Genomic DNA, 26,484 nt, shown 5'->3' on the forward strand with positions numbered 1-26,484 from the left:
TGATGGCACGTGGCCCGGGCAACTCTTGGGTAGTGACCTGAAGGCCTCTGCTGGACATCAAGGCTGACCAGGGTCCCTAGAGGTGACCTGCACCTCTTTTCTGGCAGATCGCGTGGACTCTGGGAGAAAGTAGTTTGCACCTGACGGCACTTGGCTCGGGCGACACTCAGGTAGTGACCTAAAGGCAACTACTGGACACCAGAAGATCCAACATCCCGAGTGGTGTTCTGCCTCTTTTTCTATTCTCTTCTGGCAGATCGCGTGGACTCTGGAAGAAAGCAGCCTGCAACTAAAGGCAATTCAGCTTTGGCTACTCTCAAGTATTGTCCTGAAGGCAGCTGCTGGACCCCAGGGTTCCAGCCCCTTTGGGGGTGTCCAGCCACCTTTCCCCATTCCCTGTTGCTTCCAATAAACCTTTTACTCCCCTTCCTGAGGTCTGCAGGTGTCATTCTTCGCTCACAAGAACCCTGTATGGAGATGCTGAGTTTCTTCTCAAGAAACTCCATTTCATCTATGATGAAACTCCAGGTTTCTTCTCAGGTAACCCCCCCTTTCCATCTTGGGGGGCTCAGATGAAACCCCCGTTTCAATATGATATCTAGTATATTTTCTGGAAGACTCTTGTTGGACAGAATAAGATTGACAAGGATTTCTTTTACTAATCATGTCTTCAATCATGTTTAATGGAAGATTAACTGAATGGTTTAAATTAGAATCCTCTTAGCCTCAAAGCTAAGTTTTGTCCCACTCAACCACATGCAAGCCTGGTGTGATATCCATAAGGACCCAAAGTCCTCACTGATGGTTGCTGGTCAGTTTAATCTCTATTATTTCAACTATAACCAATCAATTCTTTGTATTATGTTTTCTTCACAAGCCTATTCTCCTCCTCCTCTCCCCCCAAATACAAGAGCACTTTTCTTTCACTAAACCATCAACAGACTAGTAAAATCCTGGTGAAAAGATCAGGTAAAGAGCAATGCATAGTAGACCTTTACAATAAAATAGAAGCTGGGGTGTGGCTCAGTGGTACAATGCTGGCCTAACATTAAGTGAGGTCCTGGGTTCAATTCCCAGCACCACAAATAAATAAGTAAATAAAGTCACTATTACTGAGAGCTTCCCAGGTTGGGCTTTGGAACATTCCTCCCTCATAAAAATTTCACAAATCAAACTAGAATTTTATGTTATCTTAAAACATACAATTCCAAGTACTTCCAATCAAAGAAATATCCTCTCTCTCACCATGATATTTAGACCATAGAAGAGAAGACAGATTTGCAAGCATGTGGTTTCATAATACTCCTGGGATTACATCTCCGTGATCAGTAGGGGGAAAAATAGCAGACTCCAGCTAGCAATTTCCAAAACAGGTGATTGGAGGTGGTTAGAGGAGGCTGAAATTCAGTTTGAATAGCCCAAACAAAGGAACTCTGTTATAAAACACAAATGGCCTATTCTATTGAAAAACATCAAAATAAGAAAGGTGAACACAGAAAGCTGCCCTTCCTAGTAGAACATTAAAATCCCTGCTAAAAGGCTTATTAAACTAGCCATGGCTGTTAACAGATCAATTTCTTCAGTGTCTGTAAGCTCTAGAAAAACAGCACTGATGGAACATGTTGGCTCCATCCCCTAAGACTCCCTCTAAAAGATTCTGGAGAATTCAGACAATGAGAACAATGGAAAGAACCAAAGGGCAGGCTGAAAAGCCAGGCTGCAACAGAACCTCCCGCTGCGGGCCTTCCTGGCACTGAAATCGTGCTTTTGAAATCTATGCAAATATCTTGAAAAGGGTAATGAAATTTTCATTTCACTCTGCATGGATCGGCTGTTCTAGGGATTCTTCTGCTAAAGCAAACTGCCACTACTGGCAGAACAACAAGAAGAGGTCTTTCCAGAATCCTCAAGGAGACTTCAGAAAAACCTTGCTCAACAGATAAACATAAGAGTACTCTTATGCTCTAACACCCCTCAACCCCCCCAAAAGCCCCATCCATTCACATGGAGTATAATAATGCCAAGGCCAACGTGATAGAGAAGGAAGTCACAAATTATTAGCCATAATATATAAATATAAGCAAAAGTCGCTTAGTCCTTCATAAGTCAATTACTGCTACTATGAAATTAAAACATATTCTGCTCTACCTTTTCTGGTGAGGCCTTGTGGAAATCAGATGAGACCACAGAGTGTGGCTGTGTCCAGGGAAGCACTGATGGTGAGGGGTTGGGGACAGGCCTTGGTCATTAGCTACACATGGATTCTACCTGCTCTGCCAGTTTTTCATCCCAGACAAATTGCTTTACTCACATCAGCCTACGATTCTTCTTTTTATTAGGGTACTGGCGTTTGAACCCAGAGGTATTCTACTTCTGAGATATACCTCAGCCCTATTTTATTTTTTCTTTGGAAACAGGTACTTGCTAGATTGTTGAGGGGCCTTGTTGAGGCTAGCCTTGAACCCGTGATCCTCTTGTCTGAGCCTCCCAAGAACTGGGGTACAAACGTGAACTACCACACCTGGCAGATTCATCATTTTTTTTTTTTTTTTTGGTGGTTCTGGGGTTCCTGGAAGCCCTTCTACCTCTGGGCTACACTCCCAGACCTATTTTATATTTTTGAAACAGGGTCTCTTACGCCAGCGCAGCTGGCTTCGAACCTGCGCGATCCTCCTGTCTCCGCCTCCCAAGCGCGGGGATTACAAGCGTGCGCCACCACGCCCGGCCCAGATTCATCATTTTTAAAGAGCTGAGAGGTTTATTCTCTTGATAATAAAGCAAGTCAACCCAGTACCAAGCTTTTTTGTTTTTTCCTTTTTGGTGGTCCTGAGGGTGGAACCCAGAGGCTTTCTACCTCCAGGCTATCCTCCCAGACCTATTTTATATTTTCTTTGGAAACAGGATCTCACTCAATTGCTAAGAGCCTCACTAAGTAGCTGAGGCTGGCTTCAAAACTGTGTGATCCTCCTGTCTCAGCCTCCCAAGCACGGGGATTACAAGCGTGCGCCACCACGCCTGGTTTCCAAGCTTTTAATATAGTTCTCAGGGTATAAGAAACATGCAACAGGCAAAGTGGCTACTGGGAACTGGCTGAAACTAAAAAGAAAGAGACTGGCGCTGACTTTTTTTTTATTGTACTGGAGACTGAACCCAGGGGCGTTCTACCTCCAAACTACACCGCCAGACCTATGTTTTATCCTTTATTTTGAAACAGGGTCTCATTAAGTTGTGGAGAGCCTCACTAAATAGCTGAGGCTGGCAGCAAAACTGCAATCCTTTTGTCTTAGCCTCCCGAGTACTGGGATTACAAGTGTGCGCCACCACACCAGGCTAGTTCAAAATATTTTGATGAATGAACAACTAATGACAAGCTCGTCCTGTCTGACAGATGAGAAGCTGTCTATAAGCCAGGGTTCTCCTCACATTCCTTTCAGTTCCTAACATAAAACCAAGGCAGGATATATGCTAAGTCAAATAAGCCAGTCACAAAAGGACAATACACTGGACATGGTGGCGTATGCCTGTGAACTCAGTAGTTGGGAGGCAGAGAAAGGAAGATCTCAGGTTCAAGGCCAGCCTCACCAACTTAGTGAGACCCTGTTTCGAAATAAAAAAAAAATAGGGGTGAGGATGTAGCTCAGAGGTGGAACACCCCTGGGTTCTGTTCCCAGTCCCCCCCAAAAAATGTATAGTGTGTGTGTGTGTGTGTGTGTGTGTGTGTGTGTGTGTGTTGATTCCACTCATAAGAGTTACTTGGTGTAGCTAAATTCATGGACAGAAAGTAGATTGGTGGCTGCCAAGGGTTGGGGAAGAGTGGGGAAATGGGGAATCTGTGTTCAGTGGGTACAGAGTTTCAGTTCTGCAAGGTAAAAAGAGATCTGGAGATGGATGGTGGGGGTGGCTGCAGGACCACAGGAGAGCACTCAGTGAACTGAACTGTGGACTTAAAAAAAAAAAAACCAAAGTTCATGTTATGTGCATTTTACCACAATTTTTTAAAAAGCTGGCAATTGGAGAATTTGAGATTAATTTAGTGGATGATAATTTACCAACAACTGGTCATTTGAATCAACTCTAATTGTCATGCTGATCCTGTGCCGGGCCTGGGGTGGCACCCTAACTCTGTTTGGCAGTGGGTAAAGAACGTTCAGAAGGACCATTTATGAGAGCTAACTCCAGTTCCCCATGTAGGTCCTCTGCTTTTCATTTTCAATATCTGCGGGGAGTAACACTGATTCTGAATTTAAATTTTCTAATTATGATTGAATTCCAAAAAATTAAATGGAGATCATGAGGACGGGAGGACAAGATGAGGTAATGCTGGTGAAGAAGGGAGACATCGTTTTCTGAGTCTGTTTCTAATCCTTTGACTCTGTCTGGACCAATTCCTGAAGTTCTGGGACTAATTCCTGAGGTTCTGGGACCAATTCCCTGGGGAATTAGAATGAGAAACAGGCTCAGTGGCATGCCCCAGATAGAACCTCTACTAAATGGAAAAAAGGGACAAAATACATGGAAGTGACAAATGAACCTGGAGTCATGGGAATAAACTTATCAAGGACCTGGGTCTGAAAAGCTGAGTTCAAGTCCTGGCCTGAACACTTCATGGGTGTGTGACCTTGAGTAAGTGAAGGAAGTGGAAATGATGATTTCTAAGGTCCCACCTAGTGAGCCAAACTGAGATTCCATTAAAACATCCTGTCAAAATTCTGGTAACATATGCAAATAATTTAGACTCTGATGAAACACATCCCCCCAAGAAATCTATTTAGTCATTGGTCATGAATAAATGTGTTATGAATAAAGAAATGCTAAGACCATGTCTTTTAACTGAAGACAAAAGTGCCAGAGATGTTGGTTAAGCTGGGCATAATGGTGCATTCCTGTAATCCCAGTGCTTGGGAGCCTGAGACAGGAGGATCTCAGGTTCAAGACCAGCCTGAGCAACTTAAGTGAGACCCTGTTCCAAAACTAAATAGGACTGGGGTTGTAGCTCAGCAGTAGAATTCTCCTGGATTAAATTCTCAGTACACAGAAAAAAAGATGCTGGTCAAGAAAATAAAAGTGAGAGTTACTTTACCAAGAATAATTCCCAGGACAGGAAAGAGATTCTCTGTTGTGTGGTGAGGCAGGGTGATGCTAGACTAAAGGAGAGCCTGGGTCTTTTCCACACTTCCCTCCTGCCCACTTACCTGCGTAGGAAGACACAGGAGAGATCTGCAGAGGGTAGAGCTCACTCATGCTGACCGGCTGCTCGTCACTCTCAGTGGTCACCTCCACAACTTGGCAAATGTCTGGTGGATTAGTGACAATCTCTTGATCCTCAATGTTGCTGTCCAGATGGGACTGTCCTACAACTTCAAAGAAAAGGGAGTCATCATGCACCAGAGTCTTCCAACTTCATGGTTCCAGCAACACGCCCTCAAGAAAGAAAATCTTGACCAACAGGGAGACATTGCCAGCCCAGAGTCAGAATCCTGCCCACCACATGCCACCTGCCACAAAGCTGAAGAACAGAACTGACTTTTGGGTTAATGTCTCGAGAGAAGCTGCCTGCAGTAACCTGGCTCCCCAGATCTGTCCTGGCATGCCTCCCAATGTTGCATCTAGGTGGAAACGTCCTACCCAGATCAGCAGAGTTCCAAACTCAACCCAGCCCCAGCCCCAGGCTGGATAAGAACAGTGTTTTGAACTTGACCTATTTCTGTCCCCTGTTCTCACTCTGGAGGAAGATGCTATGCTTATTTTTTAGACTCTATGGCCCACAGAGTCATCATCAAATTTAATGATATGAAAAAAACATGAAGTCCCACCCTACTGTGTCATTTCTAGCAGTGGGGGAGCAGGGGTCTATGCATACTCTTCCTCCGATTCTGAAAATGATCAGCTAATGAAATAGTCAGTTCCCCAATTCTTTTTTTTTTTTTTTCAGTACAGGGGATGGAACCCAGGGCCATTCTTCCTCTGATCTACACCCCAGCCCTATTTTTTAGTCTTTATATTTTTTGAAACAGGGTCTCACTAAGTAGCCGAGGCTGTCCGCGAACTGTGATCCTCTGGTCTCTGTCTCCTGAATGCTGAATTACAATTGTATGCCACCACACCTGGCCTCAGTTCCCCCAAGTCTAACCAACACTAGTAGCACCAACTCCCCAGAACCCTCTTAAGATGAATTCTGACCAACCTTGGCTTTGAAACTGCTTCAGTATCTTTTAAATTTAAACTTTTCATCTTGAGACAACTGTAAGCTTACATAGAGTTGTAAGGGAGATCTAGAGAAGCCATGTGCGTGCCCTTCACTGTTTCTTCCAGTGGTAACATCTTGCAAAACTATTCTGATACTACAACCAGGATACTGGCATTGATAATAATCCTTGATATTCTTCCAGTTTCTTCAATTTTACTCTTTTGCGTGTGTTTGTGTATAGCCATGGCTAGCTCTATGCAATATTATTACAAATGTAGATTCATGTACCTGTCAACACATGCACAATACTAAGGATATCCATAACCAACCTACCTTTCTTGAGTACCTCCCCATCCAGCTCCTTGTCCCTAGCCTGTTTCCCTTTTCTATAATTTTTGTCATTTCAAGGATGTTACATATATGAACTAATAGTAACCTTCTGGGATTGGCTTTTTCTGCTTAGCAGAATTCCCTGGAATCATCCAAGTTTGTATCAATATTTGTCTTTTCTATTGCCAAGTAGTATTCCATGGTATGGATATAACCATCTGTTTAACTATGCATCCACTGATGGACATCTGGGTTGTTATCAGTCTTTGACTATTACAAATAAGGCTGCTACTGCTGTGAACAATTGTGTTAAAATTCTGTATGGACGTAAGTCTCAGCTTCTCTAGGATGAATGCCCAAAGTGCACTGCCAACTCATGTGGGACTGCTTGTTTGGTTTTGTTACAAGCGATCACCAAACTTTCCCAGAGTGGTTGTGCATTTTGCATTCTCACCAGCAACATCTAAGTCATCTAACATCACTATATCCTCACCAACATTTGGTGTTGTTACAATTTTTTATTTTAGGTATTCTGATAGATAACTAGTGATATTCCATTTTGTGTTTATTCGAATATCCCAAAAGCCCTGTCCTAATTTTAAAAAGAATTGACATTATACTGTGTTTTAGAGGCTGACTAGATGAAATGTCCCTGAAAATAGACTCCAATTAATAAGAGATGAAAATAGCATGGTAATAATGTTTCCACCAGGTCCTCAAAGCCCTTTGCCACCATAATCAATGTTATATTCATATGTGTGCAAGTTGTTCTAGCATCTCAACCCATGAGAATGACAGAAAATATCATTTTTCTGTTACAGATGAAGGAACTCCAGCACAGAGAGGCAAATGACTTGTCCAAACCCACAAAGCCTGGGTCCTACGCGGTGTTCTACACTCTGCCATCTCCTCACCTGCTACCAGTGCAGAATGTTCTGGTTAGGCAGGAAGGGACCACAGTCCAGTCTCCTTGAGAGGTCAGCCATTCTGGATGGGCTCCTGTTTCAATCACTCAAAGTGTCTTATTGAGTGGACCACTCTCATTTCTAAGTAAGTTCCTGCTTTAATTACTTTTGGGGGGCGATGAGAACATTATCTGATTCTGCTCAGGGAAGGTTTCAGAGCTTAGTTGGAATTCATAGCATCTTTAATAGAGAAAGGAAGGCGCAGAGAAGGTTGGAAAAGGGACTGGGGATCTGATATGATGTAAAAAAAGTTCACAAAGCCACAGCAAGCAGAATGGAAGGGGAGCCTTTTAGGTCTTCCTGGCAGTCATATAATTAAAGGAAAGGAAAGCAGGCTATTTATATAGTAGGCAGACTCCCAAATTCTAATTCCATCCTTTGGACTATCCTATTTGAGTGTGAGGGCATCAATTATGTAGGTCAGTGGACACAAACTGAGTGTGACAGTGACCTCTCTCAAATTTCTTCTGCCTTTTCTTCCTAGTAAATAAAATGGCAGGAAAATTAGACAAAGTCCCATTCTATCCCATCCCAAGTCCTAAGAATCAATTGGTGGGTGGTGACAGAAACCAAGCAGTGCACATTATGTGTGTTTATGTGTTCATGTGTGTGCGTGAGAAGGGAGAGCCACAACCAAGCCCCAGCACACTAAGGCAATGAGGGTCTCACATAAATTTCACTTAAGCCACATTAACTTCCATTACTCCCAAACCCATTTTTCCTAACAGAGAGACAGCAAGCCAGCTAGGAATATACACAGTGGCTGCAGCTCATCTGTCCCTTTATACTGACCAGGACTCTCTCTTGCTTCCGCTCTGCCCCACCCAACTATCCAGCTCACTCACTCAACTAACAAAGGTTGATGGGGCACCTGTGTGGCACAGGCACTGTTATCGGGTAGTAGGAGGGGCAGCAAAAGATCCATGGAGACAAGGGTCGGGTTGTCAGAAGTCGACTAGGCAATGGGCCAGCACATAATAATCTAGAGAATAAGCTTAAGGCAGGGAATAAATGAAAAGGAAAAGAAAAAAAAAAAGAAGAAGGGCGAGGTTGGAGGGAGAAGCAGTGCGATGAAAGCTGAGGAAGTGAAGTCTCTTCTCAGTTCAAGGAACACAAGGCTTGGGTGGTGGCGCCGCCGGGACATGGGGCCTGGCCTGGCCAGCACAGCCTGGCCTGTCTTTCCTCTGAGCACCTCTCACTCAGCCTGAAAGACTATGTGGCATTTCTTGACTTTCTTACTAGCTCTCTATCTTCATTTAATTCTGTACTTTTACTTATCATCTCTCCTCAACCCAGTCATGGTTCCTGAGAGCTGGAACAGAAACTTTGGTGTGACATCACACCCCGTGCTCCTGGCTGGCATCAGGAGAGGAGCTCAACCAATCTCTGCTGACTACACAGATGCCTGAACGGAGGGAGGAAGCTCCCTGACTGGGGCCAGAGTCCTGCGGGAGTTCGTGACAACCTGCGGTTATGGGGCATGGCGAATCATGCTTTCTAGAAAATTCTACCACTTCTGGAAAGTGGGCTTTTCTAAACCTAGATAAAATAGGTTTAAAAGAAATACACATAATAGGTTATAACATTGCTATGGGGCTGGGAAGAGAAAATGTTTTGGGGTGATGAAAACCTTCTGGAGGAGGCTACACAACTGAATGCACCCGTCAAAACTTACAGAACTACTCACTTAATTTCACTTGACTTAATACACATGACAAAAAAGTAAATAAGCATCTGTACTCAAATTTGAAGTGTATCCTGCATGCTGGAAACTAGGGCAGAATAGCTTCTGTTTCCTGGGCTAAGGTCTAGATACCCAGATTTATAATTTCATCATCTCTGAGTGCCCCATGGGTATGTGGTGCTTATGCCCCAGGAAGGGATGGCCACTTCCCTACCTAAACAACACTGAGGGCACTTTATAAACTTTCCAACTTTCAAGTCAAAGCCCACTAGAGAAGCAGGGAAACCCCAACATCTGAGATGCTCTCTGGATATACAAAGACACCCCATCACTAATCAGTCTCCCAAGGTGGCACTCCTCTGGGTGCTGAACAGTAACCTGATAGATAATATATATTAACAACAAAATCTAACTTTCTGTGCATATAAGTGTGTGTGTGTATGTGTGTGTGTGGGGGGGGGGGTACGGGAATTGAACCAGGGGCATTCTACTTCTGAACTATACCCCAGCCCTATTTTACTTTTTATTTTGAAACAGGGTGTGACTAGATTGCAAAGGGCCTCACAAAGTTGCTGAGGCTGGCTTTGAACCAATAATCCTTCTGTCTTAGCCTCCACCACGTCTGGCTCTGTGCATATACCTTCACCTCCTCCTACCCACCTACCACCCCAACTGTACCAGGAAGGCAGCCAAGCAACAGCAGCAGAGACCTACATGGCTAGTCCTAGGCCACACCGCCAGTGACTCGAAGGTCAGCTCCACGTGACCCTGGTGACAGTCTCCCTAACAAAAAGAGGTAATGAAGTTTAAAAGGAGCTACTCTTGGCTTTCTAAACCGTTCTTAGGGTAAAAGCTTTTAAAGCTCATCTCATTCAATCTTAACCAACAGTAAAATTCTTTTCAACATCTCTACTGGGTGCCGGGGAGATTCTTAAATGAAGAAAGGAGGTAGAAATTCACCAGGCTCCTCCAACTTTGTAAGGTCAGCGCGCCACACAAATGCACCCACAGGGGCGTAATTTTATCTGAATCTAGTTGCTGAGAATTACAACAACGTTATTCATAGCTGGTTGCTGATGAACCGGTCTGATTGCTTAAAAGGTCATTCTTACTTTATTAACAATTGTTGACTCAGTGCAGGGTTCCACCTGAGAAAGCAGCTCGCTCCCATGCTTCAGAGGAAATGCTTAGAAGAGGAGACTGTTAGCCACAGAGAGGCCCTTGGAGGTGGCTTGTAAAGCCGAAACCCACAGGCCAGGTAAACTGCCAACGTCACCCAGGTGGCTTCAGGGGCAGGAAGCAAAGCGACCAGCAAGGTATATAAAATCAGGCCCTCGGCACTGACCACACAGTCATTTCTCTTTGACCCATCAGGGAAGCCATCAATGATGCAGCACAGATGGAGGTTACTTTTCCTACTCTAATGTACTTTAATTTGATTTTGATAACATCATAATCACATTTTGCTATCTTCTACCAGAGAATGATTGATCTGTATGTCTTCTTTCAGCCTTATGATTCTGTGAGGCAGGCAGCATCAATATTATTATCTCCATTTTATAAATAATCATCTATGTATTATTCCCGATTTACATATAAAGTGACATTAGGGGATTTGTCCAGATTACATGGTGAATAATAATAAAAAAAAAACTTCAGAAGTAGCTGTAGAACCCAATTCCTTTAACTTCTAACCCAGCCATGATCTGTGTTTTCTAAAATACAGCCACCCTGGTTTGAGAGCTATGGTAGGAGAGACAGTTGTGAGGGGTTTCATAACTGCAGAGACAGGGGTCTGCCTTCCAGGGGGCTGGCTGCGGGCCACCCCCACCTGGGCAGGTGGAGGCAGGTGCAAGGGGCAAGAGGGTGGAGCGAGAGTATGGCTGCCTCCCGTGAGAAACAGCACACCTGTGCTACCACACAGGGGAGTAAACAATGCTGAGGTCAGGACGCGGTGGAGAGTTCATCAGTGTCTCCAGGTCAATCATCCAGGAGTAGAAATCTGGGCAAGGCATGTTAGTTTGGCAGCTCCCCTTAGCAATGGAACTGCCAGTGGCTTGGTGGCTGCTCCACAGTAATGAAAGCCACGACCAGCCTCACTTCCTACAGACTGCCAGATGGGCTAAGTTGTTCAGAATGAGTCAAGTACAAAAACAGGTATAAAAGTTGTGGGTGGGAGCTGGGCGTGGTGGCTCATGCCTATAATCCCAATATTTGGGAGGCTGACACAAGGGATCACAGTTTTAAGTCCAGGCTCAACAAATTAGTGAGACCTTGCTTCAAACTTAAAAAAGGGTTGGGGTATACCTCAGAGGTAGCCAATCCTACCAAAACAACAACAACCAAAAAAAAGTGGTGACATGGACCAGGTGAAGCCAGACATGAATTGGGGTCTTTGCCTTGGGAACAATGTGACGTGGGAATACTGGCGTATTAAATCACTCTGTGCGATTCAGGAATGAATGGGAGAGAGCAGAATGCAAGCAGAGCCCAGGTGAGAGCCATGGTATGAACAGAAAATGTCAGAACTAGGAGGAGATGGGTTTGAGGAGGATGAGGAAAGTTCAGAGGATTTGATAGTTAATTATCAGTGGGATGGAGATTGCAAGGAACAGGGAGAAGGGGAATATGTATATGTATATGTATATGTATATGTATATGTATATGTATATGTATACATATATATCCCATAAAAAGACAACAGGTTTCTTGAGTAAATTAAAACTTTGTTAGCTAGTTGGGTGTGGTGGTACAAACTTGTAATCCCAGTACTTGGGAGGCTGAGACAGGAGGATTACAGGTTCATGGCCAGTCTCAGCTACTTAGTGAGGCCCTCTGCAACTTACTGAGATCCTATTTCAAAATAAAGAGTAAGCCAGGCGTTGTGGCGCACGCTTGTAATCCCCGCACTTGGGAGGCGGAGACAGGAGGATCGCGCAGGTTCGAAGCCAGCCTTGCTGGTTTAAGAGACCCTGTTTCCAAATAAAAATATAAAATAGGTCTGGGAGTGTAGCCTGGAGGTAGAAGGACTTCCAGGAACCTCAGTACCAAAAAATAAAGAATAAAAAATAGGGCTGGGGGACACCTCGAAGGTAAAATGCCACTGGGTTCAATCTCCAGTATGGCAAAAAAGAAAAAAATTAAAACTTGTAAGACTAAGAAAAACCAGTCAAAGTCCACTCTTCAGGGCTCCCAGCTGACTCACAGAGACTGTCCCACTCATGTTCCCAGGCTTACTGAGGCCCAATCTACCAAGCAGAAATGAAATGTGGCGTCTGCTCTGTGTCCGAAGACAGTGTCCTATTTTGACTCACACCTCACCTGGAGTTTCACATTGCTAAGAGTTTTCCAAGGGTCTGGATGCCTTGTCTCTGACCCCTGTTCATAAAGGGGCCAGCTGAGTACTCCCAGAAGTAACAGGATGTAACTGGTAACTCTCTACAAAGGCGCATGGAAGACCCCTTAAGGGAAGGTGCCCTCCATCTAACAGCCACCCGAAGTTACTTTTCATTTTATAGAATTCATTCACATCTTAAGCACCAGGAAACTGGCAAAACAATAGGAGACAACAGGAATGTAAAAGATGGAGGCGCACCTGCCCAGTTGGATGTTGCCATCATCATTAGCCATCCTCAAACCATAGAGTCTACCACTAGAGGCTGCCAACTGTGTGTTCTAACCACAGGCCTTCATGGGACTCCAAAGTTGGTCTCTAAATTGTTAATTTGTTCTCCGGGTCCTTCAGTCTCCTCTGTGTTGACACCTGGATTTCTTTCTTTCTTTCTTTCTTTCTTTCTTTCTTTCTTTCTTTCTTTCTTTCTTTTTTTTTTTTGTGGTACTGGGGTTTCTGGAAGCCCTTCTACCTCCGGGCTACACTCCCAGACCATTTTTTTTTTTTGGAAACAGGGTCTCTTGAGCCAGCACAGCTGGCTTCGAACCTGCGCGATCCTCCTGTCTCTGCCTCCCAAGCATGGGGATTAAAAGCGTGTGCCACCACGCCCAGCAACACCTGGATTTCTAATCTGAGGCAAAAATCTACTTAAGCATCACTTTATTCTTTCTAAATTGGCGTTTTATGATTAAACATACTATAAAATTAGTGAATTAAACATATAAAAATAGTGAATGTGGGATTCACTATTATGTATCTGTACATACACATACATAATTTGGTCAATTTTATTCCCTAGTACCTCCCTTTCCCTGCCCTCCTCCCTTCTCATCCCCTTCCTCTATTCTGTTTTGGTCTCCTGTCTATTTTCATGAGACATCCCCCTCCTTCATTTCTTTTCTTTTTTTCTCTCTAGCTTCCATATATAAGAAAAAAACAAAGGACCCTTGATTTTCTGTGTCTGGCTTATTTGGTTCAGTTTCACTTTAGATAAAGTTTGATAAATTAGAAGCAATTGCCAAAAAGAATGTCCCGAGAGAGGCACTTTGGGCAGCCAAAATTAAGACGAAATCCAAAATCCTTGCTTCCTAATGGCTGTATGTCTAGTCACTCTGGACTGCTCTGTGTACTTGAGAGTGATGAATAGTCACTCTTGTTTCCCGGCGATCTTTGCTTTATTGAAGGGTGGGGTTACCTTTTATCAAGCAACACAATGGGCTACAAGGTACTGCCTAGGCAAGTCAGACAGAACGTCCGTCCGCACCTGCAAACTTTTTGCACTGGCCTGGAGTCTGTTTCGGTACAGCTCAGCAGAAGCGCTGCTAACCTGGGCAGGAGGCCAACGGGGTACTGCCAGAACAATTCAACATGCTGCTGGCTTCTTCCGTTTCCTAAACACAGAAGTCACCACACACACAACAATTCAATGCTAAAAACAAGGAAAAATAAAAATAAGGAGCGCCCCCCTACATCTTTAAAGGGAAAGAAAGGGTAGGTATTTGGGGTGCCAAGCCTGGTCACTGAACCACACAGGGGTGAAGGAACCTTAGAAGACATGGTGCAGTGTGGAGACATCACACTTGTTTTTGGTATACACAGCTGGCTAAGTCTGGAAAGTACATCCAGCTGTTCTGGACAAAGTGACAAGAGCAGAACGCAGCCCTCAGGCAACCCATGCTCATGTGTACGTGTGTATGTGTGTGCGCATGTGTTCCTGCTGTGAGTTGAGGCAGAAATAAATGTCAAACATTGCACCAATCAAGCAAGAGTCTCTTGTCAGGCCAACAAGACATTTTCCATTTTATACAGATTACTATTCGCATATGAAAGGAGCCCACTCTGTTTGGAATAAAAACAGACTGGTGGCTGGCCTCCTGTGAATTCAGTCACTGGTTTTAAGTTCATGTCCCTAGCTAATGAGCATTTGGACAACATCGATATCATCATAAGTACTAATTTCAGCTTCCCATTTTTTTTTCGGGTCTGGGGATGGAACCCAGGGGTATTGGACCTCTGAGCTACACCCCCTGCCCTATTTTTATTCTTTATTTTGAAACTGGGTCTCACTGAGTTACAAAGGGCCTCACTAAGTAGCTGAGGCTGTCCGCGAACTGTGATCCTCCGGTCTCAGCCTCCCAAATGCTGGAGTTACAAGCGTGCGCCACTACGCCCAGCCTCGGCTTCCCATTTTAACCTTATGAGCATATGTTCACAAAACAAGATGAGAACACATTCTTGCTTTCATCTTGGGGCTTGAACAGAAAGTTCAAATGAAGACCGAGTTTGGTAACAAACTAGTTAAAAGCAAGGAATGGTGTCTTTCTTAAGGTATTTTGTGAGGTAGAGAGAGCACCCTGAATATACAGAGGTCTCGAGATCCAAATCCCTGTGTTTCTCATCTCTGATCAGAGAGCACAAAGCCAAAGATGGCCCATTAATAATCACACGAGAGGCTCCGGGCGAAAGCCTGAGATGTGACCAACCATGACAAATTACCTTTCTCTTTAAAATACTTCATGGATCTACTTCATGTATAATTATATTACTTCCTACAGGCTACCAACTAATGAGAAAGATAGATTCAGACTCATCTGGCTGCTAGTCATCACTAATTTGTTATTAATACCAGGAAGATGATCATTTGATCCAATAGGTGATTCCCTAACAAATCTGGTCGTTGTCTTTGGCCCATAAGAGAGTATTAAAGTCATCAGAGCCACACACAGCACCAGCAGCCATACAGAAAGGCAGAAAGCAACCAACCCCACAGAACTTATAAGGGGATGACTCAACCGAAATGATATAGAAAATAAACAAGTAAATAAGACGAGAACACTATGCTAAGAAAACAACCAACCCCACAGAACTTATAAGGGGACGACTCAACCAAAATGATATAGAAAATAAATAAGTAAATAAGACGAGAACACTATGCTAATAAATAAGCCAGGCATAAACACTGTGTAATCTCTCCTATAGGTAAAGTCCCCAAAGGTCAATTCATAGAAACAGAGAGCAGCAAGGTGCTTGTAGGAAGCTGACGTGGAGAGGGATGAGGAAAGGGAAGGTGTTTGCTCTAAGTCATCTTTAGCCTAGAGGGGTAAGTTCCAGAACCTACTGCACTGCGTGGTGACCATAGTAAAACAGCTAAAAAAATAAATTAAAAAAAAAAAAAAACATTCTTGCCAGATGTGGTGGCACACGCTTGCAATCCCTGTGCTTGGGAGGCGGAGACAGAAGGATCACGCAGGTTTGAAGCCAGAGACCCGGTTTCCAAATAAAAAAGTATTAAAAAATAGGTCTGGGAGTGTAGCCTGGAGGTAGAAGGGCTTCCAGGAACCCCAGTACCACCAAAAAAAAAAAAAAAAATCTTAACCCTTTAAAAAGAGTTAAGTTGGTGAGGTAACACATGTACTCATGAGCTTAAATGAACCTTTCTACAATATATATATAAATCAAAAACATACTGTAACCCATAAACATATAAACATTATCTGTTAACTGAAAATACGTAAATAATATTTTAAAAAGTAAAGACAACTCTGTTCAGTTTGGCATATCATCTGAGGCTGACTTGACCTCTTAAATGAAGGGGGATCGACCCCAAACCAATCAACTCATTCAAAATAAGCTGAATCTTAAGAAAATGTGCATGGACTTTTGACTAACACCTTCCTGATTTTTAAAGGGCTCATGCAGAGAATGCCTGCAGAGAAAGAGAAGGCATATGGAGACTGAGGAGGGCAGGGGAGGCACACACCTGGGCAGGCATGTGGTGGTGGCTGTGGAAAGAAGAAGCCAGGAGAGAGAGGGAGGAGAGCTGGGTGTCTGGTAGAGTCTCTTCCCTCAGAGGCCTCAGCCTCCTCACCAGAGATGAGAAGATGCTTAGCTCCAAGACTCCTCTCAGCTCAACATTTCCTTTGGGACAGAACACCTTTCTAAAGTGTGAAGTCTGGACAAAGGGAAAAGGCCGGGCCATATCTGCCTCCCTTATTCATTCCACACCCAGCCTTCTGTCAGTTTTTAGGCATTCTCTGCATCCATGATTCTACCCCCAAAACTCCCAAACCAAGGGGAATGAGGAGACACTGCCATCTGTACCTACTGTGGCCTCCTGTGGCTCTCCAACTGAGAATGCAGAAATGTAGGTAGCCGACCCACAGGCTTGTGTTTATAGCTCTGTTTGATCTCTTTGACTTTTTTTTTTTTAGCATCACAAGTCCTATTAGGGCAGTTGAATGGACCAACAGGTCTCCAAGGGCCACAGAGCCCTAGCTGGGTCTTCTGGGACAAAAGCTAGCCAGGAATACTGCTATTCCTCTTCTTTCATGGGTCCCCACCATCCATTCACCACAACACCACAGCAGTTACTAAGGTAAATTCATAGCTTGTCATCCCTTTGCCTAAAACTCTGAGGAACGGTGGTTGGAGAGAGAGAGAGAGAGAGAGAGAGGGGGGGGGGGAAACCTGGCACTTGGCTGTCCATGTGACACTTAAATTAAAAAAAATTAAAACACATCCTCCAGAAAATTTGGAATAAAGCCTAACCTCCCCTCCCACCTCCTGGCCCCCTCTGAAGGGACCTCATGTGCTCCCTAGTGAAGCCCCACTGGCCCCCTTAGCCAGGTCTGTTCCCACCCAGGGTCCTGCTGGCAACATGCCTGCCCCTGCTGGCCCTCACACAGTGGGCTGCAAGGAAAGCTGGCTCCTCCGGGACCTCCCAGTCTCGATCTGGTTTCAGGTTATTCTCTCTCATCTCTCTGTTCTTCTGTGTGGCAGTATTTACCCCAAATGGGAAATGCCACGGCTGCCTGTGAGTTCATGGGTCGACTATCTGTGTCCCTCCAGCAAAACAGGAACCAGGCCTGCTTGCCCCCCTCTGCTTCCTGTTGGGAGTATCGAGCCTGGTAGGCACTCAGTATCTGTTGAATCCGACTGTGCCCTCTGGTAACAAGAATCTGTACCTCAGTTTCTTCACCTACAAAACAAGCACCACCTCTGGGGTGAGTACGCCACGCAGCTACTGAAAGAACACGTAAAGACAGCTTCTCTCTCTTTGGTTCCTGAATTAAATAATTCAGACTTTTGTCTGTGTGACTAAATAGTGAAAGATTAAGAACCAGCAATCATTAGCCGCCTGGGAAGAACCATTTCTCCCAGAAGTCACTCTTGGCCTTCTTGGGGCTGACCCATCCAAGTTCCTTATCATCCTCAGAAGCCTTGATTTTTCAGCCCTGAAATCTGAAGAGTGTGACGTAGATTCTGAATGATTCCAAAACCTTCTCCTACTGACTGTATTATTTCAAGATCTCCATTTTACCAAATTCAGACCTCAGAGGGCTGCTCGTGTGTATAAAAAAATAAGATGTCAAAACAGTTTACCTATGATGTTCACCGTACTATCCACTTCATTTTTTATAGCTGAAGTCAGGACCGCGTACTCAGGAGAAAGATCACTTACTCCATTACTAAGCCCCAAAGATGACTCAACTGGTTCTTGCTAGGAAGAAGAAAAGAAAAAAGAATTGAGAACACTTCCTTTCCCCCTCCTTTTTCTCAGCTTAAATTTTACCCTCTGTCTCATTTCCTTAATGCTAGGGTTGATTCATGTTCATCTACTGCACACATCCTCTATCTCTTTAGGCTAGCCTGAATTGAAGCAACTCATTTCTGCACAGAGGAGCTGCTGGGTTTCTTTCATTTTTCCTTCAAGAAAATTGTACCACATCTGGCTTGCCTTCAGGAAATGCTTACAGGGTAGACAAATAGCTCTGGGGTTAAGCAGAGTTGTAGAACTGTCCATGGAAAGTATTGCACTGCAGAGATTCTAAGTCTTCCTTTTCTGAGGGAGTGCTCAGAAGTGTCAACTCCAGGCATTTTCTCTAGGAGAGGAGTCATGCCACCTCTTTTGCAATAAGTGTTTCTTAGGAGAAGCTCTGCCTCAACAACTGGCCTACAACAGGAACCCAGTGGAGGTGTGGCGCGGCACCTCCTCAGCCATGACCTGCTGTGGACTCTGGCCACTTGAGCATCCTGCACAGGGCGGCTGGCTGGAACTCGGGCCACACCCACAGAGGGCCTCCCTCTCTGGCCCACGCATAGCTAGGCAGCCCCACACCTGTGGCTTTGCATAAACATCTTTCGATGGCCTCAATACCAGTTTGAGAGGCTATACACACATACTGGTGAAATGAAAACACATTCTTTTCCTTAGTATAGCTCTAATTTTTTTTTTTCTTTTTCAGTACTGGCAGTTGAACCCAGGGCCTTATGCCTCTGAGCTGCACTCCCAGCCCTTTTTATTTTTCATTTTGAAATGGGGCATTGCTAAGTTACTCTGCATCAGCCTTGAATCTGCGGTCCTCCTGTCTCAGCCTTCCAAGTACTGGGACTACAAACATATGCAGTAGTGCCTGGCTGTATCTCAGAATTTTTGCTTTATTCAATTGCATTTAAACCCTCTACCTCCTGTGAGTGCCAGCCAACTCCAGGAAAGCCAGTCCTGAGGTACAGACTGACTTTCAGCAGTTTAATAAAGTATTTCCTCAAAGGAAGACTGCATTTGCTTTGATGATAGCAATAAGTCACGCAAAAGCCACACAGAACAATTCCTGGGAATCCACGATGGAAGAGAGTTCCAGACCCAAGAACAAAGGATCACAAAGGAGAGAAAACGATGCACTGAACAGTCAAGTGTAGTGGACCTCAGGCAGGACAGGTAATAAATCTATTTATTAAAGTACTATAAATAGAAAATTATAAATTAAATAAAATAAAAATTATAAATTTATTTATGCACTACTTAAAATCCATAACCCCCTCCCCCAAATAGGTAAGGAGAGAAATCATTCTCCCCCTTCATCCCATCTGGCAAACGACCACCATGACAATGACTACAAAGATATCACTTTACTGCTCAGCTCAATTTTAAAAAAAATCACACATGGTTTGCCAGATGTACTAAAGGTCAAACATCAGTAAGACCCCAAGAACAGCCCCACCAGGCAGAATTCTTACCCTTTCCATCCAACACCTTGTACTTTTCCTTCTTTTATAAGTTCCAAATAAGTCTGTCCTTTCTGGGAGGAAAAAAAAATAACCCACTTGCCTATCACCTGATCACCAGTTTCCCCCTTCTTCCTAAAGCTAGATTCCTGAGCAAACATCTGTCTTCCCTCCTGTACCCCCTCCTCACCTGCACTTCGTAGGAACCTATGGCCTCGCTTCTACTCCATTTGCAAAACTGAGCTTCCAGAAGGTGATAAGAACACGGGGTTTGAACTCAGACAAACCAGGGGACAAAGACTGGCTCCCCTGCTCCTCCCTGGTGGCAGGATTCTTAACTTCTTTAAGCCTCTCTTTGGGCTTTGGGGACAGTTGTACAATGGAAACAACAACAGGATCAATGTCATAGGCATGATGTGAAGACAAAACAGGACAAACACATACATGACACTAACTAAATGCTCATGGCTATCAAAGGTCACCAATCAAACTCTGTTCTCCAAACCCAGTGGCCTCTTCCCAAGTCCCCTTCTCCTGACCCTGACATTTGACAGGAAGGACCATATTCCCCTTCTTCGACAGCCGCCATCATCTAATGCTGCTGCAACTCCCTCTACCTCTCTGATGGCCTTCCTTTGTTTTGTTTTGTTTGCAGTACTAGGGGTAGAACCCTGGGGCATTCTATCTCTAAGCTACACCCCCAGCCCTATTTTTTTAGTCTTTATTTTGAAACAGGGTCTCACTGAGTTGCGAAGGGACTTGCTAAGTAACTGAGGCTGTACATGAACAGCGATCCTCCGGTCTCAGCCTCCCGAATGCTGGGATTACAAGCATGGGCCACAACGCCTGGCTGATGGCCTTCCTTTCTTGAGGACTTCTTCTTTAGTAGCCCCTTTTCAGTCCTTCCCCACCCATACCTCACATTCCATTATCCCACATCCATTTCTTCAATTCCTTCAAAAGGAACTAACTATAGGTAGTTGAAGAAATCATAGAAAGAACTGCTCATTCTTAGGAGTTTCTTGTGTGTGTGTGTGTGTGTGTGTGTGTGTGTGTGTGTGTGTGTGTGTGTTTCTCAACTTCTTGCAAGAGTAACAAGTAACAAGGCAGCCAGACTTGCAGATATTAAAAACCTAAATTATTCTGACTTCTCAAATGAAGATTTCTATGTGTTTTACATGATCTACAGTTTAATTAGTCGCAATTGATACTTCTATCACTTTACACTTGAGAAAATCATGACTCAGAGACTAATTTTCCAATCAGCCTGTTTAGCCTGATGAGATACAGGAAGTGAACTCTCTTTGGTCATGCAATACGGTTCAATTCCAGGAGCTCTCTGTGTCGGTCAATCCTGCACTCATTCAAGCAGAGACTAGGACAGAACTGTCTGGATCTAGTTTACTCCCTCATCCCTACCTTGTATCCTGTCTGCTTCTGTCGTAAAATAGTATATTCTACCAATGGAAATTGAGAGATATTATGACCTTGTTTTACTCCTCCCACCTCCACTCAAAAAACATACTACTGTCTGTTTTAAAGTCTTCAGCTCAAATCATCTCATTGGTACCATCACTCTGGAGAAATAAGCACTGGGGACTGAACCCAGGGCACTGGTAAGCTGTATAGTAAAATACAGTCAGCACCTCCCCTTAAGGTCTCTATCCAAGGCGCAAGACAGAAGGCCCCTGAGAGAAAAGTCTTCACTAAACTTACTCAAAATGATTTGAAATGATTAGAAGTAGGGACACCTAATCTTAAACTATATTAAAAATCCAGAGATCTCCAGTTGAGAAAGAGGTATACAGTTCTCCATGTACGATGTGCATGGAGATGGTGCCTGGCATGAGTGGCCTTTGCCTGCAGCCTTTCCTGGTCCTCAGACGCTCATACCCACGGATCTCAAACACGCCTCACTCTGCACACAGTACCGTAACCTGGCCCGGTTCATCCTGAACCCACTTCTTCCTCTCTGGTCCCTTACTCATTTCAATTATAGGCTGTGTTAGAAATCAAGGAGCCTATATCTTTCTTGGTTTCTACTCGTCTTGCTTTGCTCCAAACAAAACAAAACATCATGCTAGGGTTCAGACTCCTCCATGGTGAATTAACTCTACTAAATATTTAGGCTCAAGGACAGTTTTCATAAATATAGATTCTATGGTTTGGTCTACAGTTTGAGAGATTTTAAGCAAAAGCAGACCAGCACCAGAGTGAGATCAAGGAAAGAGTGGCCTTCTTTACACCTATAAATACAGTCTGCCTCTGCTTGGTCTCCAGACTGGAAACCTGCTGGATGGGGCTTGGGGGAACCTAAGTTAGAGAACAGCTCAGGGCCTCTGCTGTGCAAAGCTTCTCATTCCTCTGCTCCAGGCTCATTATGTCTCATCCCTGTGCCAAGTACCTTACCTAGATCTCCCTCCCCTGAGGGCCAACGTAATGGCAGTAAAATCACTCCCCGCCCCTTAATGCCCTTAATCCATCTGTGCAAAACGAGTCTCCTTCCAGGCAACTAAGGCTATCAAATCCAAGGGCATCTCTAGGTCTCTCTGCTCACAAAAAGTTCAGGCTGAAAGCTGAGCTTCATAAAGTACAGGAACTGGACCTGGGAAGGTGCTTACACCATGGTGACAGCCACTACAAGGCCAGAGAGAACAGAAGATCTAGTAAAAACAGGCCAGAGCTTCCTCCTAGTCCTAGAAACACCTTCCTTCCCAGGAACGAGGCCACCTTCACTCTACCTCCATTCCTTCTCTCATTGAAGCACTCCCTTTGGCTTTCCCCTGGCTCACTGATTTCTCCTTCTGCCTCCTGGGACCTGTCTTCACTTCTCAAAGCTTCTCTCATGGACAAGGCACCTGTTTATAAGGTCTATCAAGTCATTCTCCAGCAAGTGACTTAGCAGAGCTACATTTGCTTTCCGGAGATCCTCTGCCATTTCACTCTGAGCATTCAAAGCAAAACTCACCCTTCTCTCACCAAACAAGCACCATTCCTTCGCTGAGGCCTCTCTTAATCCACTCTTGTCTTCAGCCTCCATGTGCCCCTCCACACTCTGGGAAATGTCACCACCACTCCACTCCAATGGCCCCATCTTTGTCTGCATTTGTTGCCATGGTCTGCCTTAACCTTTCCACTCCATCCCTCCCAATCACCACAGGTAAGACCTCCCTCAAATACCAACTCTGCCATGCCCTAAAAATCTACTCTGAGGAGTTCAACTGTGCTTCACCTCATGAAATCATTCACAGAGGTTCTTCAGCACACCAGTTTCCCAACCATGCTCTGAGCGGTCCCCTCAAGAGCTTCCAGTAGGGGGAGGAATCAGAGCAGGTGAGATAAAACTTAATAACCTGCTTTATCCAGGGCAGCTGATTTTTATCTGGTTTTCAATTGGGTCTAGCATGTGTTTTCATCTGAGTAAAGTTTAAAAACGGAAGACTTCTTCCAAATGACCAAAGGATTGCTATCACAGCCCCGGTAGCTGGTCATTCAGCTGGTCTTTGAGCAGTGACAGGTGAACACTGCTTTCCTCTTCTTTTTCAGTACTGGGGATTGAACCTGTGGGTGTTCTAGTTTTACCTCTGAAAGCCCTTTTTTTTCCTAGCCCCTTTTTACTTTTTATTTTGAAACAGGGTCTTGCTAAGTTTCTGAGAGTCTCACTAAGTTGCTGAGGCTGGACCGGAACCTGAGACCCTCTAGCTCAGCTTCCCAAGTGCTGGGATTATAGGTGTGTGCCACCGCGCCTGCAGAGCACACTGTGTTTCAATCCAGCTCCTGTCGCTGTTAAAGCTGCCAGCTCTATTAGAAAGTCTTACTGAACAAGAGTCTGCTTCTCTGTCACTTTCACCCATAGGTCTGTGTTCAGAACTAATACAGAGCAGGTCTACCTCTCGATTATAATTCTATCTAATACTCGTGCTTTAATCTGGAAGCACTTCACAGTTCCAAAGTACATGTACTCTAACTTCAAACAATCCTGTGAGGCTGAGCTGATTAGTTATATCCACCTCACCTGCTTGTCTTCATCTCCCATTGTTCTCACCAAACTCCTGCTCTAATATAGCCAGGAAAGATCAAACAACTCTAATCCCTAGGCCTCTATCCGTGAAGTTTCTAGTGCTGGCGAGTGACCACCTGTCCACTCCAAGGCCTGGCTCAGATCCCACAGCTTCCAAGTTGTGAGGCCCTAGGTGAAAAGAAAAAGCAAAGGTCCTCAGGTCAACTGCCTTGGAGTCAAGTCTCAGAGCTTCTTGAAGCAACAAGACCTTGGGGAAATGACCTCTGCATGCCCTTCGCTACCCCCTTGGTATATAAAAGGGAAACGGTCTGTCCATCACAGGGAGAACCAAATGAAGTAATGATTACCACTCGGAGGGACTAAGAAAGGCCAACCAAACTCCCTTTATCTTTATTGCTCTTAGCCCTGTCTGAATTCCCAGACGGTACCCTGTTCCATTTTCTTTTGGAACACAGATGTGCACTAAGATGTACAGTCTAGAACTGCTCGCTCATTTTCCTTTCTAATCTCTGTTTCGTGGTAGTGGGGGTTAAACCAAGGAACATGCTATGTCCGAGCTGCACCCCTAGCCCTGCTGAGGTCAAGCAAAATGTGGCTCACTGAGTACAAAGGATAAAATCACAGAAAAAGTACCAGAGAACATCAAGGCATCGTTTCAACACTTTCTACATGGCCTTGGATTTGGGGGAAACTCTTTTCTGGGGTTACACAGAGCAAAGACACATCATCCAAGTGACCCAGGAGAATTTCTGGTACTTGGCTGGCATGGCCTAGACATTGTTTGACAATTAAAACTTCAACTGGAAATAAAAACTGGGAAGAGCCTGCTTCAACATCAAGTGTCCATAGCTAGTTGCTAAAGTAGGCATACACTGAGTTTTCTTAATAGAAAATATCTATCCAGTCTATTCAGCTGTATGGTTGCACAGGATATGAACTTGGAACTTTGGTGGTTTTGTTGTTGTTATTGTTGTTGGTGGTGGTGGTGGGTTTTTTTTGCCTGTCTGGGGATGGAACCCAGAAGCATCTGACCTCTGAGCTACACCCCCTGCCCAATTCTTTATTCTTTATTTTGAAACAGGGTCTCACTGAGTTGCGGAGGGCCTCACTAAGTAGCTGAGGCTGGCCGCAAACCACAAACCTCCAGCCCCAGCCTCCCAAATGCTGGGATTACAAGCGTGCGCCACCACGCCAGGCTTGGTGTTTTGACATTAAGCAGAAAGTGAGGTATTAACAGTTCAATGAGGCTAACGCCCTTTCTATACCATTCCAGGCCACCTGAGGATTAACCTTAGAAACAGTCTACAGATCCACTTAGTCAGCACAGTGACTTCAGCAGCCATGAACCACAGAACTTGGGAAGCCCAGTGGCTGTATCCACGTTTCACTGCTACCCTGCAAGACATATGCAAGTACCTGAAATTTAAAAGTTAGTCTTGCTCACGAATCCTCTGCCTTCTGGTGAAGGAGCAATATCCCGTGAATGACACATCTCAGGCGTTAACCACAGCTTAATCACACAAGGATTTCATAGCAGACACTTTGCTGAGAGGGAGCTTGATCCACATATTGCACCAGAGGGACCTCTCACTCACTTCCTGGGCCAACATGGCCAAGCCCTACCCAAGCTGAGCTGCTTCAACTTGCTTCATCTTTTTAAAAAACTGGGGACTGAACCCAGGAGCATTCTACTCCTGAACTACACCACCAGTTCTATTTTTATCTTCTGATTTTGAAATAGAGTCTCACTAACTTACTGAGGCTGTCTTCAAACTGAGATCCTGCTGTCTCAGCCTCCCAAGTACTGGGGTTATAGGCATGTGCCACCGTGCCTGGCCAAAACTTGCTCATGTCAGTGACATGTGGAAGACACCTAAATGCTGATTTGACTGGAGGTACCCTTCACTTGTGTGAACATCTCATGTGCTTCTTCTAGGAGAAACCCTTCCTCACTTTCCCACATCCCAGAAATAGACACGCCTTTTATCAACCGAGGGTCACAGCTTCCCTGGAGGATTTTCTTCCTCAGAGATACATACAATAATGGCGCATCTTCTAATCACAGGCATCTGACATCCAATGGAATACTGTGGTTATATTTGGGCATAATGTATTGACAAGTGGACATGTTACTCCATTCTTGTATCTCTGAGATTATATCATATGTATTAACTGCGATTAACTGTATATCACATGTATTAACTGAGATTATATCATATATGTATCTTAATGTAAAACCTCTTACTATACCACACATCATATATTTATGTATCTATTCAAAATTGCTCATGCATCATTCATTTGATTTTTTGGCTTGTTTTTCTTTGGGGACTGGGGATTGAACCCAGAGGCATTTTACCTCTGAGCTATACCCCAGCCCTTTAAAAAAAATATTTATTTATTTATTTATTAATACAGAGAATGGAACCCAGAGGCATTCTACCACTGAACTACACCTTCAGTCCTATTTTTTATTATTTATTTTGAAACAGGGTCTCACTGAGTTACAAAGGGCCTCACTAAGTAGCTGAAGCCATCCGCAAACCACAACCCTCCTGTCTCAGCCTCCCAAATGCTGGGATTACAAGTGTGGGCCACCATGCCTGGCTTCCCAGCCCTATATTTTTTATTTTTTATTTTGAAACAAGGTCTCACTAAGTTGCAGAAAGCATCACTAAGTAGCTGAGGCTGGCCAGGAACCTTCAATCCTCCTGTCTCAGCTTCCCAAGTACTGGGATTACAAGCATGTGCCACTGTGCTTGGGTTTTTTTTTAAGGGGTTTTGCTAAGTTGCTAAAGGTCTCGCTAAATTGCTGACGCTAGCCTTGACCTTGTAACCCTGCTTCTGCCTCCCAAGAACTGGGATCGCAGGTACACTGTGGTGTACCACCACACCTGGTCT

The 26,484-nt window shown here is 44.4% G+C and overlaps 1 protein-coding gene across 1 annotated transcript in view; it reads right to left on the bottom strand.

The window, feature by feature from the left end:
• Positions 1-26,484, bottom strand: part of IRF2 (interferon regulatory factor 2) — a gene marked incomplete at both ends in the record, with an annotated part of 97,149 nt that overhangs the window by 6,323 nt on the left and 64,342 nt on the right. The window contains 2 exons of the mRNA XM_080710733.1: positions 5,193-5,357; positions 17,940-18,057. Of these exons, the coding sequence (XP_080566859.1) occupies positions 5,193-5,357; positions 17,940-18,057 (283 nt within the window). The remainder of the gene's footprint in view (positions 1-5,192; positions 5,358-17,939; positions 18,058-26,484) is intronic.

This window comes from Muscardinus avellanarius (genome assembly GCF_963383645.1).
Source record: "Muscardinus avellanarius genome assembly, chromosome: 14".
Taxonomy (NCBI): domain Eukaryota; kingdom Metazoa; phylum Chordata; class Mammalia; order Rodentia; family Gliridae; genus Muscardinus; species Muscardinus avellanarius.